The sequence below is a fragment of the Serinus canaria genome, chromosome 1 (assembly GCF_022539315.1).
Source record: "Serinus canaria isolate serCan28SL12 chromosome 1, serCan2020, whole genome shotgun sequence".
Classification (NCBI taxonomy): domain Eukaryota; kingdom Metazoa; phylum Chordata; class Aves; order Passeriformes; family Fringillidae; genus Serinus; species Serinus canaria.
The window spans coordinates 21,022,466-21,043,957 of record NC_066313.1 but is presented as its reverse complement, the minus strand read 5'-3'; the positions used below and the strand labels follow the sequence as shown (position 1 = coordinate 21,043,957).

Below are 21,492 nucleotides of genomic sequence, written 5' to 3'. Positions count from 1 at the left end.
CATGAGACCAGCAAAAAGAGATGATAAACTATGACCAAATGGACAGTAAAATAAAAGTACCAGTACGAAGTGAGTTTGGTTGCTCATGCTTCCTGGATTGCCCTGCCATGGTTGCTGAGCCAGAGCTTTGACCCGCAGTTTACAAATTTATGCAAGGCTGGTTGTTGTGTGGATGCAAAAGGAGTTTTGCAGCTCCATCTCATGGAGTTGAACAGAACATCTCATTGGAAGGGATGGGCAGTTTGACTGTCATATTAATTAGTGTACCTTTTGCACTCCAGATTTCAATTCTCTGTCTCCTCTGTGTCATATTGCAGATCTGTTGCATATGGCAGGCACAGACTCAAGCCATTACTGCCTCCATATGTGGATGTGCAGTATACAAAAGGCCTAAGGCAGCAAGGCAGTGCCAGCTCATGCAGTGGCTTTGAGAGATAGTTAAAAGGTGACAGAGTGGGCAGCATTCCTCTGCAGAGCATCAGTGAGCAGAGGCTGAAGCTTCTTCCCATCCTAACCCTACTCAGACTGATGATGAGCCCAAGCTTTTGGCAGTGATAATACTTCTAGGAAATCTTTAATCTGTAAGAAACAGGATAGTGGTGAATTAGCTACTCTCCTCATGCTACTCTCAGCAATGTGTAAGTGGGATCATGAGTTATCTCTTTGGAGCTGAAGTATTATAAAAGCAAGATGAAGCCAAGTTTTTGGAGCTGATTGTAGGAAGATATTCCAAGCATTTTAATTGCTCTTTTTCTTCATGCCACCCTACTGACTCTTTTCTTGGCAGGCTCCCTGTATGATGACAGAACAACACCTGCAGAAAAACGAGATGATGCTGTACTTCCAGGCCAGCTCTACACATATGTGTGGGACATACCAGAAGAAGTTGGTCCGAGAGAAGCTGACCTTCCTTGTCTTACTTATGCTTACTATTCTCATGAGAACATGGCAATGGATTTTAACTCTGGTCTGGTTGGAGCATTGCTGATCTGTAAGAAAGGTAATTAAATGCTGTAAGACTACTATAAGGTAATATATTTTCATTTCTAACAAAGATGATAATGTATGATAATGAGAGATGATATTTTCTTTTTCACATCTTTATGTGCAGTGTAAAATGAATGGTTTTTAGCATCATTCTTTTAGATGTTAGAGTTTTTAAATGCCAGCTTTCATGCAGTTACATCCTATTATTATAGAATGGGCAGAAAACATCATTATATAGATATATTTGCCTGCACTGGTTGCATCTGCAGTTGCTTAACTGCTAAATATATGACCTCAAATGTCCTGTCTAAGAATAAATATTTTCTAAAACTTCGTTCAAAATGGTTTGGCCATTTGAGAGAATAAGGTAGGAAATAATTGTTTTACCCATTGTCTTTTAAAGGCTGTCTGATCAAGAACCTGGACCACTCTTTCTTCTGTAACCTGGCTTTAAAATTGCAGAGCAGTGTGTCTTTTGCTAGTCATTTGAAGACATGGCCAAATTTGAACAGATTTTAAGTCTTAAAATTGTTTTTGCATGTGATCAGAGACTTTGGATTTTAGCAGTCTGAACCATTGAATTCCATTTCCACTAATAACTGGTGTCTTGTAGCACTTGTAAATAGCTGCTAGATACATCTCCCTGGTTTGAGGGATGACTGAAACAACATGCCGCTGTGTAAAGTACCTAAACTACTTACTGGTCCCTTAAATCCAAGTTTTTTCCAAATTATATATCCTTCTTGTGGTAAACATGCTGTGAGTTATTTAGCCTGATTTAGTTTGAGTCAAAAATTTGTGTAGACTAAACTGCATGGACTTGGACCTCAAAGGTTTCCTGAAAGTAAACAGAACACTGGTTCCGTGTGGGTTGCACAAGGACAGTCTCTTCACCCATAGATACCCATTTTAATGCAGAACACACCTACTCTTATCACCTCAAAGGAGTTGCATTAGTATTAATTATGTTCCTCCTAAATTTTTTTATGATTGGTGCTTTTAGTATTATCTAGGACTTGTTATTTTCCTGATTTTTCTTGGGTTTTCTTTCTTTGGGTTTCTGCGTATATGCATATTTTATGGCATACTGGTTCAGCTAATCTGGGCAAATACTTTGAAACTACTTCCTTCTCTGGCTTCTCAAATTCATGCATTTTGGGCTTGAGTAGGACATGAATTTGAGATGGACTGGTGTGACCACTGCATTCAAGAAAATTCGTGTGTATGTTTCTGGCTAGAACAAAGACAAACAGCGCGCTATGCGTATTTTTAAGATTTCTGTACACAGATTTTTGACTGGGCACTATGTCTGGTAAATGTGCAATGTATCTGTGTATTTGGACTGCCAGGCATGGAGTTCAGTTTCTTCACAGCAGCTCATATGGTGCTGTGTTTTGGATTTGTGGCTTAATAGCATCAATAATACCCTCATCCATGTTTGAGCTGTTGCTGAGCAGTGCTTGCACACTGTCAAAGCTTTCTCTTTTTCCTGCTCAGACCTCCCCAAAAGGTGGGTTTGGGGTGGACAAGAGGTTGGGAGAAGACCCATCTGGACAGATGAAACAGATTGGCCAAAGGGTTATTTTCTACCATTAACATCATTCTACAATAAAAAATAGAGGCAGAGGAGGAAACAACAGTGTGGGGAGAATGAGGAGTGTTGACTTCCAAGATGATAGTTTTTGAGATACTGATCAGTCAGCTTGTGGGAGATGATGAGTGATTTTTTTCTGTGTTGGTTGTTGTTTTCCCTCTTTTCTTCACCTGTGAACCATCTTTCTTGACCCATGAATTTTCTCATTTTTGTTCCTTCTGTTCTCTCTCCTGTCACATTGGGGATGGGAAGGCATTGAAGTGGGTGTTTGGCTGCTGGTTGGGGTCAGCTCCCCACAGTCTGACACATTTAAGAGGTGGTTAAGGTTATAAAAAGTGGACTTTTGAGTTAAAGCGCTGCCTGAATGTTCTTTGTGTGGCAAGTAGATAAATTCCTCTGTTAAACTGAGGCTTCTTTTGTGAAGAAAACCAGAACTTAGTAGCTTCCCATAAATAAAAAAAAGTATTAAGGATAGTTTCTTCTACTGCGCTTTTCCTAGGTAGAATAATCAATAAGGTTGCAAATTTTTCATTCTTGCAATCCAGAGGCACCGGATTATGTTTTGAAAGTAGCAAGTGGAAGTTTTTGATGTGAGCAATCTACAGAAAGAATCAGTAAAAATCACACCAGTTCTGTGTGGCATGTCCAGAATGTATTCTACTTCTTGACAAAAATTGCATCTGTATCACAAAACCACCCAGGACAGTTTCTTGTAACTGATCCAGTGTCTGTTGAAGTCTTTTGTGTGTAAACGTTTGCTGAGTGGTTGGTTTTAAGCTTTTTAAAGGTGCTGATGACCTCAGTGCTTGAAAAAGTGCTGTTCACACTGCTGGTGACTCTGCCATCTCTCTTCTTGTCACACAGTCTGAAAAGAGAGGGCAGCAGCTGATTGTGAACTGAAGGCATTTGACGCTCCCCTTCTTTAAGGTGATCTCTGCAACAGATTGCCAGAAATTGTCTGAGACGATTCATTGCATGATGTTTATCTTCTCTGGAATACTTCAGACTTTTGATTTGTGGTTACCTAATCCAAAAGTACTTCCAGAAATAAAATCACATTATGAGCATTCTTAAGGCTTTGTTTTGATCAGGCTCAGCCAGTACATGCTAACAGGTGAAACAAGCTCATTAAATATATATTAATGCAACTGCATGTGAAATCTGCTTTATTTCTGCTTCAAATTAAGACCTGTTGTTTCTCCTTCACAGGAAGTCTAAATGAGGATGGGTCACAGAAACATTTTGACAGGGAATATGTACTGATGTTTGGTGTGTTTGATGAGAACAAGAGTTGGCAAAAATCAGCGTCAGTCAAGTATACAATTAATGGCTATACTGATGGAACTTTACCAGGTACTGTTCCGGCTTATATGAAATGAAACTAACATTTTTGAACACTGAATATTACCTTTAGTTGCTTTTTATGCACAAGAATGGGAATGTGGAGAAAAGGGATACAGCCTTTTTTAGAATGTGTCTGTGAGCATCTAAATTCTGGAAGAAAAACTGTGCTGCTGAAAGGAAGTAACACCAGATTGCTGATAGGAACAATGAGATTACCTCTAAGAAGACTTCTGCTTGAAGAAAAGGATTACTAACTTAAAAAAAAATTTTAATAAGCTCCTCACTTTTTAAACAAGCTGGTGGTGAAAGAGTGATTTAAGTGAATTGTTGGTTCTACAGCATATAGAACATACTGGATGCGAAACTTCCTGAAAGTGGAAAGTCCGTTGTCATTAGAAAACAATTAAGTGAAAAGACTAGGAAGATGGTAGTGGGGCTTTTCTCTTGTTTTCCTAAGAAAAAACTTTAATATCTCTCTCCCATCCATTGAGCAAATACAAAAGTTGTCTTAAGTGGGAATTTTTTTAAGGAAATATTGAAGAAAGTAGTTACTGTCACTAGGTACCACATCAATCTTTAGCTTCGATCCTTGCTTTGTTCTTTGCATTCCCTGCCTTGTTTTCTTCTCACTCCCCAAACAAGGACAGGTCGGCTTTCTCAAAGAAGGCACTGGGTTTTTTTCCATTTTTTGCCAGCTTGTTGTGAGTCAGTTTGTCACTTGCAAGTAAGATTTAAAGATCTGTCTTCCACTGACACATGATTTTGGTATCTGTTCCATTTACACGCTTCTGAAACTTCCTCTTGCTGCAAACATTCATCGCAGCAATTTTTTTAGTGTTTTCAGTGAAGACTCACTTCAAACCTAGGGTGCATGGGGAACTTGCATTATTTGCCTGTATTCTGAACCCTAATCTCATGTCTCTTTCAGATTTAGAGGCTTGTGCATATGACAACATTAGCTGGCACTTGATAGGAATGAGTTCCAAGCCAGAAATCTTCTCCATTCACATCAATGGCCAGTCCATGGAGCAAAAACATCGACGGGTTTCTGCTGTTAACTTGGTGGGAGGAGCCTCAACCACCGTAAACATGACAGTGACTGAGGAAGGAAGGTGGCTCATATCTTCTCTTGTCCAAAAGCACCTGCAAGGCAAGGAAACTTCTAGTTATTAGGCACCTGTAAAGCTGTTCTTCTCCATGTCCCAAATGGCTTCTGCTGTTTTACAACAGTACAGTTAATCTGTGTCAGTTGGTTTTGTCATTTCACTAAGAAACTGACCAAGAACCAGGCATTCTGTTGGAAGTGCATGGTTAACTGAAAGATGTTCTTATCTGCAGCTTTACTGCAGTGTCCACAGCACAGAGCAACAGTGATTCAATACTCCAGCATCTAAGTCTCTGTGAACTGTTCAGATAAGGACCACTATAAAATTAGTAAGAAACCAGCCATTTCCTGAGAAACTGAGTACTTTCAGCTAAGGGTACTTCAATGTGATTTAAATATTTTCTGTTTGCCATTTGAAAATGGTCTCTTTCAGCAATGATCAGAATTCTGTTTTAAAGAATGAGAAAAATATCTCTCTTATAAGAGCTGGAGATATCTTTTGGGGGTAAAAAACAGCTGAAGTGGTAAGAGTTCCTCAGGTGGGAAATCACTGTGGTCCTGTTTCCTCTCAATTAGCTGGAATGCACGGTTACCTCACTGTAAGGGACTGTGGGGACAAAGAGTTGAAGAAGAGTCGTCTCTCCTATAGAGAACGTCTTATGGTCAAAACCTGGGACTATTTCATTGCTGCAGAAGAAGTTACCTGGGATTATGCCCCAAGAATTCCAGACACCCTTGATAGGTAAAATACTAGTTTGTCAGTATAATAGGGAATGTTAACATCAAATCACAGGATAATTGTGGTTGGAAAGAACCTCTTGTTATCCAACAGCAAAGCTGGATCCAGTTGCACTGGACCTTATGCAGGTGCATTTTTATTGTTTCCAAGTACAGGGACCCGTCAGTTTCTCTTGGCATCTTTGCAACTTCACAGTGAGAAAGCTTTTCCTTATATCTTTATGTTCTTCCTCACGTAGCACTTTGTGGCCATTGTGTCTCATCTCTTCACCATGCAGCTTTGAGAAGCATGTGGTCCTGCTTTCTCTATAATGTCAATTTGATAGTTGAGTTTAAACATAAGATGCTCCCTTAGCTATGTCTTTGCCTGACTGAAGAAACTGGAATATTGCTTCTATGCCAAGTGCTCTGGCTCCCTGATCACCATGGTGGCCCTTCACTGGACTCTCACCAGTGCCAGTGACTTTCTTTGCTGAGAAGCCCAACAGTAGGCACCTTCTTTATGCTCTCACAGGGACCCCAAAATAACAAGATGACTGAGGAATTGTCCAAAGTAAGTAATTGTCCATACAAGATTATTTTCTAAAATACTTTTCAGCATCAATTCTGGTGAAATAAACAATCCTTAAAAGGAAGAGAAAGGGAGGGAGGGAATATTTCTGGAGATTAAAAGTTCAGTACAATAAAGTGTTTAGGGAACAGGAGAAAGAACTCTCTATAAATGATGTCTGCATAGTACCAACGTAGATGGAATACAAGTCATAATAAATAAGCATATTGGGCTATTTTGCTCAACTTAAGACAAATAGAAGGAATTCTGTAACATACATGATGTCCTAGTATACAGTGCTATCAGTGCACTGTGGGGTTAAATTTGCAATCTGTCAGTTCCCCAGTGTTATTTGTGCCTTTATGAGCCTTTACAAGATGATATTCATAAGAATCTTTAAGGATTTAAGCAGAACAAACAAATTGCCTAATCTGTAAGGGTTACAGTTTCATATGCCTCCTTAGAAATACAGTGTTTGCACAACTCCTTCTCCTTTGGCATGATTTGCTTCCCTTATGTGCTCTTGAACTGCACAGAACAAACTTTTATATCTTTCCTGCCACACTGCCTTACTTTACCATCTCAGTGCTGTGATTTTTCCTCCTTTGTTCAAAACTGCATTTATCCCTTTTCAGTAACCTTTTTTGAAGTGTGAATGACAGCAAAAAAAAAAGTTTGAAACCTCAGTATAACACTACTTACTCTATAGTGCCTGACTGGGATTAAAATTCTGTTCCTATTTCTCCTGGAGTCTTTGCTACTGTGAGCTAATTGGGTTTTTTCCTCCATGCTCAACTAGGCCTTTAGGCCTTTGAAAAAGGAGAACAGTTGATTTCTATCTTATCTTGGACGTGTACCTGCTGCTTCAGTTTGCTTCATACTTGTATGTACATTGTTAAGTTAAATGTGAATTTTGATATTAATTGGTCATATATAATGCCAAAATACAAGTAATAGTCTAAGATTCTTCTTGCCTAATTTAGGTTAGAATTTTGGGTGAAAAGCATTAGGTTAGTTTAGGGTTTGGATTTTTTTTTCAAGCAGTGTGATTTCTACCAGTTGCTTGAATACTAATTTTGTATTTTAACAGATGCTACTATTCAAGTTTTATTAATCATTTTTCTTTTCCTTTATGTTGAAGACACTATAAATCACAACACTTGGACAACTTCTCCAATCTCATAGGTAAAAGGTATAAAAAGGCTATTTTTACGCAATATACTGATGCCAGCTTCACTAAACGTCTGGAAAATCCTCGTCCCAAGGAAACTGGAATCTTGGGCCCTATTATCAGAGCTCAAATCAATGATAAAGTCAGAGTAAGTAACACAAATACAGAGATTATTTATACTAGAATATGCTTTACATTGAGGCAGAGATACAAAGGAAATAGTTTGATTTTTGTTGTCTTTTAAATAATATGGCTAATGTTCCAAATATTGGCCCTGTTAAAAGATATGATCACAAGTAACAGTGTTTAGCTTGCATTTTTTCAGTGTTCCTTCTATAGTTTCCATAATTGTGCTTTATTTTACAACATAAACATGCTTCAGTCACACTCTGTAAAATATATGTTGACACTGGTCCAAAATGGGAAAAAAGCCCTAGACCTGGGTGGACTTTCTAGGGGATTTGTATGTGAGGCTGAACTTCATGAGCCTCTTGTTTCTTATGCTGATATTTTTTTCTGGCTGTTTTAGACAAAGGTAATCAGTTTCCATAATCAAATGTTATTTCATGAGGTTATACCATGAAACTACAAAATATTTTCATTACAAGCTTGTGCTGCCACTTATCTTTTTGTTGTCATTTAATGATGCATCACAAAGTTGCATAACCTTTAACTTCTGTCAATTTCCACCATGACTCTGTGGCTCTGAATTTGAGCTTAGCATGGTCCTTTTTTTCTTTTCTCTTTTTCTATTTTTTTTCTTTTAATCCTGATTTTGTCAAGAATAGGCAGAATAATTTGCCTTTTCCATACATATCCCCTCTGGGTTTTAGAAACTGGGACAAGCTTTGGTTTGAAATTTTTTTTCTCCCATATTGAAGATTTTAAGAACTTCAGTCAGTAACTTCATATATCCAGAGACAGTGTGTGCCTAGCAGCTAGAAGATCAAGTGCTCTTTTTAGACCTTCCACAGCCCAGCTGTAAGCAGCTGAATTTCACTCAGTGGGGTCTACAAAGTCCAACAGAATGGTAACAGCATTTATTCTTTGGGTTTATATATCAAACAATACTTAAGACACCCTTTTGGCTTTCTGGCACTTTCTGGGCTAAAGCCAGGCAAATTCTACTGTAGTGGTAACTTCATTATGTATTCAGACAAGGATTTGTTGAATCCTAATTTTTTTTTCATTTACCTATTAATATAGATTGTATTCAAAAATAAGGCCAGTCGACCCTACAGCATTTATTTCCATGGAGTGACACTTGCAAAGAATGCAGAAGGAGCTGATTATCCTCTGGATCCCACAAGTAAAAAATTTGTGAAATATGTTTTTGCACATCACTAACTGTTATGGATGGTTTTGTTGCTTTGAAGGAGGTGCTGTGGCTGGGAATGTGCATGACTGGGAGACCTCAGTTCTGTTCTCTGCCTCTGCTTACCTGTTGTGTTGTCTTATAGAGAAACCAAGGTATTATGTGCAAAGCAGAGACAAATACCGTCTATTTGTTGTATTAGTTTTCTGTTCTTGTTTGTGATTTTAGAGAGACAAAAGTTCTTGCTGAATTTCAGTTATCTCAAGGTAGCTTTCAATGGCCAAACTACACCAATGTCATTAGAAGGTGCAGGTTGATACTAAGATTTGGCTCTGAGTTTGTATCATTACTGTTCTTGTTTTTCCGTAGGCAATGGCACCCAGAGTAGAGGAGTTGAACCAGGGAATACGTACACTTATGAGTGGAAAATTGCTAAAACAGATCAACCCACTGCACAGGATGCACAATGTATTACAAGGCTGTATCACAGTGCTGTAAATATTGAGAGAGATATAGCCTCTGGACTGATTGGCCCACTTCTGATTTGTAAAAGTGAAGCACTGACTCAAAAGGGTGTGCAGGTAACTTGTTTGGGCAGATTTTGCTCAAATAATGCTATTTATTCTACATTGAATTTAGTTTTACTTCCCTTAGAGAACTGTTCTGTGGAGAGCAGTTAAACCAATAGGCTCCTGAGGAAACAGTCCTCTAACTGTCCGCAGCAGTAAAGGAATTATGTTCTCTGTTTCTTATCAAGCTCAAAGAAAGGTCAAGAAAAGGTCAGCCTGACTTTAAAGTCTATTTCTAGACTTGATAATAAATTTTCCTGCTGTTATTACATTTTTGTACTCTGAAGATATTCTTATCTTACCTGATTCCTTTCTGTAACAGAGACAGCTCCACAGCATCTGACAATCTCAGGCACAATGAATCTAGAGCAACCAAAACAGTATGGGAGAGTTCTGGGAGAGGGCTTCCCTTTACCAGTTACTGAAATCTTGCTTGGCAAAGACTTAAGGATCACTTGAGAGAAAAAAACGTCAGAAGCTTTGTCAGGTCAAACCAGAAATCTGGTTCTGTTACAGAGAGCCTAGTCATAAACCATCTGTGTATCACCAGTGCTTGAGGCTTGCTCAGCATTCCACTGCAGGTTGGTTGCAGCAGTAGGATTGAAGTCTGGAGCCTCTACTGCCTTCCACATAACCTTTGGATAACACTTACCAGGACTCTGATGAAGCTTATGTTGCTTACATAGTAAGAAAGAGATTGAAGGATTGGGTTCTTAATATGTGTGTCTGCTGATAAAATGTAACTGCTGTGTTGATTGTCTTTCAGAAAAAGGCAGATGAGGAGCAGCAGGCAGTGTTTGCTGTGTTTGATGAAAATAAGAGCTGGTACCTAGAGGATAACATCAAGAAGTACTGCAGCAACCCAGCCACTGTTAAAAGGGATGATCCCAAGTTCTATAACTCGAACATAATGCATAGTGAGTGGAATACTGAGATGAATAATAGGAAAGCTTACATGAACCTGAGCAGTCAGTAATTGCTTGTTCTCAGAGTATGTGTGACTGGGGAATCCTCCAGAGAGTCAGTGAACTTCTAACTGTGCCAGGTGGCACTGGACAGAAATAGGAAATATCAGAGAATTAGAAAGGTTGGAAAACACCTCCAAGATCAAGTCCAGTCTCTCACCTAATACCAGCATGCCCACTAAAACATATTGCAAAGTGCCACGTTCACTTGTTTTTTGAACACTCCCAGAGATGATGACTCTGCCACTTCCTTTGGGAGCCTGTTACAATGGTTATCCACTCAGTAAAGAAATTTTTCCTAATATTCAACCTGAACCTGTTCTGGTGCAGCTTGAGGCCATTTTCCCGTGTTTTATTGCTAGCTGCCAGGGGGAAAAGGCCTACCCATGCCTTGCCACTAGTAGCTAGGCTGGCTCTGGACCCTGAAGCAAAGACAAGGGTTAACTAAATTTTGATGCAGCACTCTGCTGCCTTAGAGATAATATTTTCAGAAATGGAAATTATCACGGTTTCAGCCCTGTGCCAGTCTCTTTCCAGTGCAAACTTGAATCCAGTGCACTGACATCAAAGAAGAGGAAGTTTTAAAACAAAAATACTGCAACCTCTTTTACTTTGCTTTCCTTTTAGCAATAAATGGCTATGTGTCTGACAGCAGTGAAATCCTTGGATTTTGCCGAGATACTGTGGTTCAGTGGCACTTTTTCAGTGTTGGCACCCATGATGAAATTGTCTCTGTTCGCCTTGCTGGACACTTTTTTCTGTATCAAGGGAAATATGAGGATACATTGAGCCTTTTCCCAATGAGTGGAGAATCGGTCACAGTGGAAATGGACAATGGTGGTAAGTGGTGGAACTGTAGTGTTTGACAGCTCTTCTAAAACATTATTTAATCTCCAGTCTATAAGGACTTATCTAAATAGGAGAGAAAACTTTTCTGATAAACACAGTGCTAGAAAACATTGAATCATTCCCCAGTGCAAGTGATGTGCACGGAGTCTTGATAGCTGCACCAACTTAGCATAACTGTATGCTGTACTGAGGCTCTTTTTGTTGGTCATCTTGTGATTTGGTTTTTTTTCACTTCACAATTAATATGGGGTTAGTAATGATAATTTTAAGGCATGATTCTTCTCAGAAACTGGTATGGACTCCATTGTATGATTTCCAGGTTTGCCACATTCTTGTCTATTCTGAGCAGTCTAAAATGGGCTGAAACTGTCAAATTCTGCTGGTTATTACTGGGCAAAATGGCTACACCTGAACTTAGGCTTGAGGTCATTCAGCAGCAGTAAAGTCTGCCTCCCTGAACTGGGTCACTGGTCTGTGGGATGCATCTCAATATCTAGCTAGGATTAACATCATGTCTTGGAAGAGGGGGCATCAGAACCCATGTAATCCACGTTTAAGGGGCATTACTTCCAAAAGGACAGATTCTTTGTCATTGAAGTCTGTGCACTTTGAGTGATCATTCTAAAAAATCCCTCAAGGTTTAAGTATCAGTATCCCATTTAAAATATCTTACTTTTTAAAAAGATTATATTTTATGTATTGCACAGCATCAAGACCTTATAACTTAAAAATATTTAAATCTTGAGGATCAAGACTAGAGGATCATTAGAACTCCATAAGACTTTATGGAAATCTCCCCAGTAATAAAGTTGTAGATTTGCTTGATTTTGGTATGTAAGCTATTCTTTCCATCTAGGGCATATTTTCTTTGATAAATTTGCTGTTCTTAGAAATCAGGAAAGCTGTGCAGGTCACTTCAAGCTGATCAATACAGGAAGATTTTTATGTGACCTTTTTAATAAAAAACCCTGGTTCTCAGGGTGTTAGTTCTGTCTATTCTGTCATTTCTACTAGTTCCAAAAGCAGGGTGTAACAAGCAAATAACTTAATTTGATGTTGTTTAGGGAAACAGATTTTATTTTCTTCTCTGAAAATTCTAGTTTCCAATAGAGAACTTCCCTTGTGATGAAGTTTTGGAGGAATTATTAAAATCTTTAAATTAATTGGAGATGCCTCAGATTGGCAGCTTAATAGCTTGTGTCAGATTGGAAATTCAAATTGCTTTATTCTTATTTTACTTACTAAAGATCATCTATGATTCATCCAAAAGCTTTTAAAATACTGTGTTTTCAGATGTTTGCCATCATTGTCTCAGAATGCATTTGCTCTGCTCAGAATATTCTATCTATGTAGCAGTGCATGCACCAGTAAGGACAGGTTAAAATTGAAACTTTATCTTGAGAGGTCTCACTCTTAGATCCAGATCTAAACATAGGATCCTTTCATTTGTTTCTTTCTTTTTTCTATCCATCTCTTTTGTGGGTTATTTTTGGATTCACGTTCTAGTTACAGCTTAATCTATGGAAAAGAGTTCCATCTCCTAGATGTATTTATATGTGCTCTTATTTGTCTATATTTAATAATTATTTTTCATTGCAGTGAGAGCTCATGAATATCCCAGATAAAGATTAGCAGTCTGCTATAGCAGGTGCTGTAGAAGCAACACAAACTATTTGTCTTGGCCACTTACATGACAGACAATGTCCAGTCTCATAAGACTTTTATTTCAACTGCAGGTACTTGGCTTTTGGCATCCTGGGGCACCCCAGAAATGAGTTACGGCATGAGGCTGAGATTCAGGGATGCGAAATGTGACTATGAGGAAGATGAAACATTTGATTTTGTGGCTTTAAGTCCCACAAAGACTGAAAGAAAGGCTGTTACCACCTCAGCTGAGAAAGTTGTGCAAGAAAATGAGGGAAACAAGGAGGAACTGGATTACCAAGATTATCTGGCTTCATTTTACTCAATACGAGGCTCAAGAAAGGCAGCAGGTGATGAAGAAAAACAGAATCTTACAGCACTGGCCTGGGAGCAGTATGAAGACATTGATGCCATGAGTTTTGAGGTGGCAGCTGGCTCAGGTCTGACAGCTATAAATAGTAGTGGAACAACAAACAACTCTAAGTTCTTAGAAACTTATATCACTCCTCTTCCCCCAGTCAAGGCCGAAACATTCCAGTCAAATCACACATCAATCACACCAGAAGAGGATTTATTTTTAGCTAACAGAAGTGATGGAGAAGCTGACTTGGTATTTGAGAATAGAAGCCAAAGGAACTATGAAATAGCTCACAGTAACATGTCTGCAGGTGAACACTTGCTGAGCAATGGGGAAGGCCCAGTGAATGTTGCAGAAGAGCTTCCAGCTGGTGGAAAGGACAGTAAACCGTTTCCAGAAAAACATCAAGAGCAAAGCACAGGAAGAGGAAATTATACCACTAACAAGAAAAGGAAAAGGCGAAGCTCACTGGCCATTAAGTTTTACTCTGTTCAAAAGATGAATGCCCTTCTAAATCATGTCCGAAATAAAAATGTCTCATTTTCTGACAAGACTGATGCACCTCATTCTGTGCATCATACAGATAACACATCCAATGAAGCCATGGTGGGAACTGGCCAACTGCGAAATGAATATGATGATGATCTGGAAGAGGAGGGAAAGAAGATGGAAAATGCCATGCACACAGTTAACTTGACATTGGATTTGGACCTCATAGTAGGAGATGGGTCTAATGCATCCAGCCTTTCTGAACCCAGGATATCCAAAGATAAACCAGGAGATGTTTTTTCTTTAGAATATATGTTAGACAATACAAGCCCTAATTCCAGCCCTGCTGTAGTGAAGAACTTACTAGAAGCATCATTGCCCGCAGCTGGGAAATATTCACCTAAAATGACTAGTGAGGAATGGAATTTGGTGTCTGCAAAGATGAATCTGGGATTAGAGACAAGTTTAGATAAATCTGCTGGTGGTAAGTTAAATCATCATGGCAGAAACAGTACAGCATCCATAAATAACGAGGATATGAAGAAGTATCAAGAGTTCTCACATCTAATGGGGGAAAACCAGAAAGGGAGCCACATTCACCCAACTCAGAAAGGAAAGGAGGGAAACAACAATACCTTGACTTCATCTGGAACCTTCATCAAGATCCGAAGGAGAAAGAAGGAAGATGCAAAAATTACCTACTTGCTGAGCCCAAGGAGTAGAAACCCCAAAAAGCCCAGCAATTCCATAGCAGGGTTTGGCCGTGCATTGCTTCCAGGTGGGACCAACCACACAGCAGCACTGTGTTGCACAGATGCCACCAAGGCAGCCAGTGAGGTCAGTCAGAGTGTGGATGTGAGCAGAGCCAGGCACCACGGGGAGTCACTGGGCAACACCCTCACCCCGCGGCAGTTCAGGCCATCCATCACAATCGGGCTTCCCCGAGCAGATGGAGACTACGAATATGTGGTAGGAGAATCCTACAGCGATGAGAGCTCAGGTGGGGAATACGAGTACCATTATGTGAGCTTTGATGACCCCTACATGACAGACCCCAAGGTGAACATCAGCAGGCAGCGTAACCCTGATGACATTGCTGAGCACTACCTGCGCAGCAGAGGCAATAAGAGGAGATATTACATCGCAGCTGAAGAGGTCTGCTGGAACTATGCAGAATATAAGAAAAGGTTTGCCTGAATCGTTTGCTTTCACTTGGCACACCATCCTGAAATCTCCTGGCAGAATGTTGATTCACATGCTGATAAATTTAAAAGCATCTGTAATGGGCCATTTGATTTCTGACATTTCAGTGGCAGGACCATAAGAATTTTCCACAAGAGTCATACCCCATAAAAATGTCAGAGTGAGATGACTATAATCAAGCACAGCACAGCTAAGAACTCTTTTTTTTTAAACCCCCTTTTGTAGATTAACTAGTAACAGTCTTTAATACATCAGCTGTAAAGCTCACTGTCAAGAGGGAATCTTGCATCTTGTTTTGTTGTACTTGAATGTTTACTTTGTGCTTTAGTTCTTGATACGTGTACACAGGACAAAGACCTTCTTGTGTAAAGTCTTTTCAGGAATTTAACAGACTAACTGATGGAACCTAGAATGTGCTTATAGGCAAATTAAATCAGTTTCTAGTACTAGCAGGAAATGGTTCTGGTGTCTCAGGTCTCTTGTTGGAAAATGGGATAGCTGTTGGAAACAGCTCTTTCCAACTTCATAAGGCTGCAGTATTAAAAAGTATATGAAAGCTGCAAGGTGTTTAAGCACACTGGTGTCTGCCTTATATTAAGAGTAATAACAAAGCTGCATAAAGTATTATTGTTGCTCCTGCAGAAATTTGTGACTGGAGCACAAATCCTAATGCTGGGGGATTTTCTTACATTTTGACAGGCAAGACTGGCTACTGTGCCACAGCAAAGAATGTGAAATTATACTGAGAGAAACACTATACTAAAAGTTTACTCTCTTAATTGATACAGGTTAGGATCAGTGCTCACCCAAAAAGGCATAGACTTCCTTGTCACTTTTCATCAAAAGCTGAACCAAAACTTGCAGAACTTTGGATTTTTATCAAAAGCAGCCAAAACAGGAGCAAGAATATTTTCATTATGCAAAATTAATCTCCAAACATAGATTATTGCTCAAACTGAATTTCCATTTCATTTGATGGAAATAAAAATAAAACTTTTTCAGTATTCTCCAGGTTCACTCCTGCCTCATCTCAGTCCATATAAATGACACTTGCAAAAATAGCAGAAACAAGACAGTTTCTTTGGGTACTTGCAAAATCAATATTTTTTTTTTTTTTACTTAGACCTCTATATAGGTCTTTTCAGAGGTGTTCGTCCTCAGCTGGTGTGAGCTGAATAGTTCCAGTGAATTTAGGAGAGCCCATGGCATATCCTGTCTCAGTGTGTTGAAGAGCTAAAACCCAGCCATTCTCCTATGTAACTTATGTTAAATTTCTGGTTTTTGCAGAATTGATAATAAAGCAAGATTTGAAGGTAATTATAATAGCATTTCAGCACTTCTGTTTAAGATCTGAACAACAGTTTGAAGGTGTAAAAGCTTATTTTACCAAACCAGCTCTGTGATGCAAAATGCAGGTATTATCAGATGAAAAGATCTGAGAGACAGTACTATGTAGGTGATAGGCTCACTACACTCAGCCAAGCTCCAATTCAGATTATTAAAGCTAACTAAAAAAGGAAAATAGAGCTCAGATGGGTTTTGAGAGACTTGTTTTTCAGGGATAGTTTACCAAATGGTTGAGGGATCTTTTATCCAACTGTAGAACTTGAATTGCTTAAACATTGCAAGTTATGATTTTCAGAATCATCTGAAGCTCATTTTGTAGATTCACAGAAGGTTGGAAAACACCTTTAAGACCATTGAGTCCAACCTTTAACCCAGCACTGCCAGGTTCACCACTAAACCATGTCCCTCAGAACCACATCCACATACCTTCTAAACACTTCCAAGGACCAAGACTCACCCACTTCCCTGGGCAACCCTTTTGGTGAAGAAATTTTTGCTAATATCCAGTCTAAACCTTCCCTGACACAGTTTGAAGCCATTTGAGTGTTTATTCTTTATATTCACAGAATTCTAAAATGTTTCTGCTATATGACTTCATCAAAGCTAATATTTCTGATTCCCTGTGTGGGATTTTAATTGGGGTTTTCCTTTCAGTGCAATAAGGAATGACAAAACCTGTAAAGATGGCAGCAGACGTAAGGTGATTTTCCAGAGCTATACAGACAGTACCTTTTCAGCTCTTCAGGATGAAGATGAATATACAGAACATCTTGGCATCCTGGGACCAGTTATTCGGGCTGAAGTGGATGACGTTATACTAGTAGGTCAATGTTTTGATTGTGTGTGCAGGATAAGATTTTTACTGTTTTGATTGTGTGCGCAGGATAAGATTCTTACAGATCTTGGAATATGACCAAATGGATCTAAAAATGCCACAAATTTTTAAAATATGATGGAGGGGAAACAGTTTTCAAAGCTAGAAATTGCACTGTGAGCTTGTAAGCACTGTGATGTGTTTCTTTGAAACACATCTTTTTTCACTGCTGTCCACAGCAAATTAAATTCTGTTTTTCTTTATGTTTCCCAGCATTAAATACTGGCTCATTGGTCTACTGTAAAATAAGATTTAGGTTTATTGTTAATGAAAAATGAGTTGTCTGAACTTAAAAATTAGTACATATGTGTTCAAGATTAATATATGCTTTTTGGGAAAATATATAATTTCCTATAAAAAGTTTTGCTATGTAAATGTGCAGGATTTTATTAGAACTGTCAACAAGGATGAAGAGGAACCATATCCCTGGATACACTGTGGTGTATTTACATTAGAAAGCACACTGCTGTAAAATTTCCCTTCTCTCATCCGTCTTCATTCAGTCTTCCAACACACAGGGATGTACTTAGGGACAATAGATCTCAGTGCTTTCTGCTTATTTCAGTAGGAGCGGTGTGCAACAGGAACTCACCAAGCTATGTTTAAATCATAAGTAAGAGAAGAAAAATATATTGTAGCTTGGGAGTGATATTCTCTAAGGAGACATAAATATGTAATCCCACTATCCTGGGGTTTCTCTGGGAGAAGTGGGAAGCACTGATTTCAGCAAGAATAATACATACAGAGGTTTAGAGTTGCTATATTGCAACAACTGCAAGAAAGCATAAAGGTAGAAACCCCCCATTTCCCTGCTGGCAGTAACTAAGCAGCTCCAGGTATGAGGGGCAGCAGTAAATGTCCTCGGAGCTTCAGTTTCATGGAAGACAGGGAGCTAGACTCGTGATTTTTCAGAAAACTACCTGCATCAAAGGTGGAGACTCTGCATAGAGATCAAAAGCTCTCTCTGCTGGCTTTTCCATGTACAACATAGCCTGTAATCTTTATGCAAAAGATGGTTTGACCTGGTTTGAGGTCATGGGAATGTAGTGTGTGGGGACTTTGGTTTAGGCCTGAGTTTGCTGAACAGAATCTATATGGGGTTTTTTAGGTTCATTTTAAGAATCTGGCATCCAGACCATATTCCCTCCATGCCCATGGAGTCCTCTATGAAAAGTCCTCTGAGGGAAGTGTTTATGATGATGAATCTACTGCTTGGTTTAAGGAAGATGAAGTTCAGCCAAATAACAGCTACATATATGTATGGTATGCAAACCAGCGATCGGGCCCTGTGCAGCCAGGAGCAGCTTGTCGGTCCTGGATCTACTACTCTGATTTAAACCTGGTAAGGGAATGGAAATAGAAGTGGTGGTGTTGCTGGGGTTGATCACAGAATCATAGAAACACTTGTGTTGGAAGGCATCACCAGAGATCATCCAGTCCACCACTGCAACTCAGGCAGGGTCAGCTGGAGTAGTTTGTCCAGAGCCAATGTTCAGCTGGGATTTGAATATCTCCGAATGATGCAGGGCTGCAGAAGTGCAAGCTGTGGAACATGTTTTTTGATAGCTGTCCTTTCTTTTGGACTCCATGTTCCTACCTGACATTTAATCTCTTGCAATCAGTTAAAGCAGGACATAAAGTATGGAAGAATTTGAAGTGGGCAGCTCTGGTAGACTGAGCAGGGAAGAGTAAAGGTAGAAGGGAGCAGTAATTCTGGGACCTGCTTTAGCTATTTAGGGGCTGATGCATTCCTGCAGAATGCTACGGGGGGTTTTTTTTACATATTTTGGGAAATCCACTTTTACCTCTAATGTATGTTTATTACCTTCTAGGAGAAAGACATTCAGTCTGGTTTGATTGGGCCAATACTGATCTGTGAAAAAGGAACTTCCAGCAAATCAAACAGCAGCAGGACATATACCCGAGACTTTTTCTTGCTTTTTATGGTCTTTGATGAAGAGAAAAGCTGGTATTTTGACAAACATTCTGGAAGGCCTTTTAATGAGAAGACACAAGAAATGCAGCAATGCCACAAATTCTATGGTACCTATTTCATTTTGCCAAATATGCAGTTTATTGGGGTTGAGGGAAAGATGTCAGGGGAAGTATCTCAGCTCACGGTCCTTTTCAACATGCATAAATCCCCCACATTAGTTATGTGAATTTTTTTTGTTATCCGTTGTAACCATAGTAGTCATGGGTTTACAAGTAAAAATTAGCGGTGATGGGAAATTTGCTATTAAAATGAAGAAAGAACATATTCGACTGAAGCTTTCAACAGAAAACTTCTCTTTTCATTCACATATATATTCCCCCCCCATTAAAAGAAAAAAAGAAACAAGTCTTCTTTGCAATAAGAAACTGACAACTTCTTGCAAGAAATTTAAAAATATTTTAATAATTTGACCAATCAAGTAGTTCTGTTGAGTTCTATTGAGGAATTGGAAGCAACTGTATAACAGCCCTTCATACACCTCTCTGTGGATATAGGCATATGTCAGTTGTGCCTGTGGAAATGGGAGCTTCAGAAACAGTTTTGGATAGCTGTCCTTTCTTTTGGGCCTGTTATTCCCATCTCACATTTAAATATTTTTGTGCTCCTGGCTGCCATGTGTTGCTACCAAGCTGTGCTCAACTCTTCTGGTGAGGTCCCTGGATTTTCTGAATTGATTTACATAGACTATAAAGTGCGTTGCACTTTAAATTGGAAAATCTATGTTTTTCCCAAGTGCATTGCTTCATTAAATATTTTGCTAATTTCAATAATTACTTTCTAGCACTTTGAGACCACTTTGTGAGCAGTTCTCCTGACTAACATTCTTTTTTTTTTTTCAGCCATTAATGGGATTACCTACAATTTGCAAGGCTTGAGGATGTACGAAGGTGAAACAGTCCGATGGCACTTGCTGAATATGGGTGGCCCAAAAGACATTCATGTTGTTCATTTTCATGGACAGACTTTCATAGAACAAGGAGAGCCAGAGCATCAGCTTGGTACATACACTCTCCTCCCAGGTAAGCATCAGAGCAGAGTAAGTTCAAAGGGGTGACCTCTGAAGTCTGCAATTATCATACCAGTTTAAATGTCTCCATGTGGTGAGAATTTGGGGATTTTTATGTCTGGGTAAGTGATACAGAACAAAAAGAAGAATTGTGAACCCTAGGAGAATTCTTATTCTCTCTCCAGGGAGAAATAAGCTGTAAGTTTTCATTAGACTGCAGGATGAAGTCCTTTGCCCCATCACTGTCAGCAGTACCAGTGTGCAATAACAGCACTTATGAAGCCTGTTGCCAGCTACAAGAATTCAAGAGAAAAAAAAAAAAAAGACAACCAGGACATCAAAATAATGGGACTGGCTTGGAATACTAGGAGTTTTAGTGAACATTAGGGGTAGTTTATTCAATATTTTATTTCCATATTTTTAAGGTAGTGCTTTTAATTGTGAAATCTACATATTTTGGTTAAATGGAAACAAGGATTAGCTGGAATTACCTCAAGAATTGTCTGCAGCAACTAGAAATATAAGAAAAGCAATGAGAATATGTCCTGTGCTTTCTAAAAAGTGCATCAAGCAACTGAAACCATACCTACTTTCTGCTCAATCCTTGGCATTCCTGGGGCATGAAGAAAGTGAGCGGAGGGCCCGTACTTGTAATTTTCCGCTTCTGCTGTTGGCTTCTTTACATCCTTTTCATTACTGGAACAACACACTGGTACAGCAGGAGTAAGAATCATAACCAACACCACAGACTTAACATCCATGCATTATGTAATAAACACTGTTCACTACACTGTTCAGCACTGTAGTTAGTGTGCAGATATCTGTTATGTACAGGCAGCCAAGGTTTTGTACTTTGCACCATCAGCAAAGGTTGGGTTTTGATCTGGCTACTTTATTTCAATCTCAGTCTCCAGCCAGAACAATCTTGCTAAGAAAAAAAATCTCTGAGATTGTGGAAGTTACTGCTCTCATTGCAATGTGTATTTAAATTTTCTGGATTAGGTCATAGGAAGGTCTTTGGTTTAAAATTCAGCCTCAGTGACATTAGCCTTGTAATGCAAATGTTTCTGATACATTTAATTTCCTTTTTTCGAGGCTCATTTAGAACAATTGAAATGAAACCACAGAGACCTGGCTGGTGGCTTTTAGACACTGAAGTGGGGGAATACCAGCAAGCAGGAATGCAGACATCCTATTTGGTTATAGAGAAAGGTATGAACTACAGTGGTTTTTGGCTGGGAAAGTCTTCTCTACCCTTTCAGGATCACCAAAAATAAATTTGGGAGGTTGTTCTGCAAAAAAAGTAGGAAATTATACACATTCAAGGACATTGTAGAGAGGTTACTGTAAATTTGTTGCACTATAAATTTTTCTTCAAAAATTTTTAG

At 39.1% G+C, this 21,492-nt stretch overlaps 1 protein-coding gene across 2 annotated transcripts in view; it reads left to right on the top strand.

Moving 5' to 3' along the window:
- F5 (coagulation factor V) overlaps positions 1-21,492 on the top strand; it is a 34,060-nt gene that overhangs the window by 4,964 nt on the left and 7,604 nt on the right. For both annotated transcript variants that reach the window (XM_018908100.3, XM_018908102.3), the window contains exons 4-18: positions 788-1,000; positions 3,791-3,934; positions 4,854-5,075; positions 5,607-5,772; positions 7,460-7,637; positions 8,696-8,798; positions 9,174-9,385; positions 10,140-10,290; positions 10,966-11,178; positions 12,924-14,865; positions 16,883-17,048; positions 18,211-18,444; positions 18,935-19,145; positions 19,938-20,117; positions 21,200-21,316. In XM_018908100.3, coding sequence (XP_018763645.2) covers positions 788-1,000; positions 3,791-3,934; positions 4,854-5,075; positions 5,607-5,772; positions 7,460-7,637; positions 8,696-8,798; positions 9,174-9,385; positions 10,140-10,290; positions 10,966-11,178; positions 12,924-14,865; positions 16,883-17,048; positions 18,211-18,444; positions 18,935-19,145; positions 19,938-20,117; positions 21,200-21,316 — 4,452 coding nt within the window. The remainder of the gene's footprint in view (positions 1-787; positions 1,001-3,790; positions 3,935-4,853; positions 5,076-5,606; positions 5,773-7,459; positions 7,638-8,695; positions 8,799-9,173; positions 9,386-10,139; positions 10,291-10,965; positions 11,179-12,923; positions 14,866-16,882; positions 17,049-18,210; positions 18,445-18,934; positions 19,146-19,937; positions 20,118-21,199; positions 21,317-21,492) is intronic.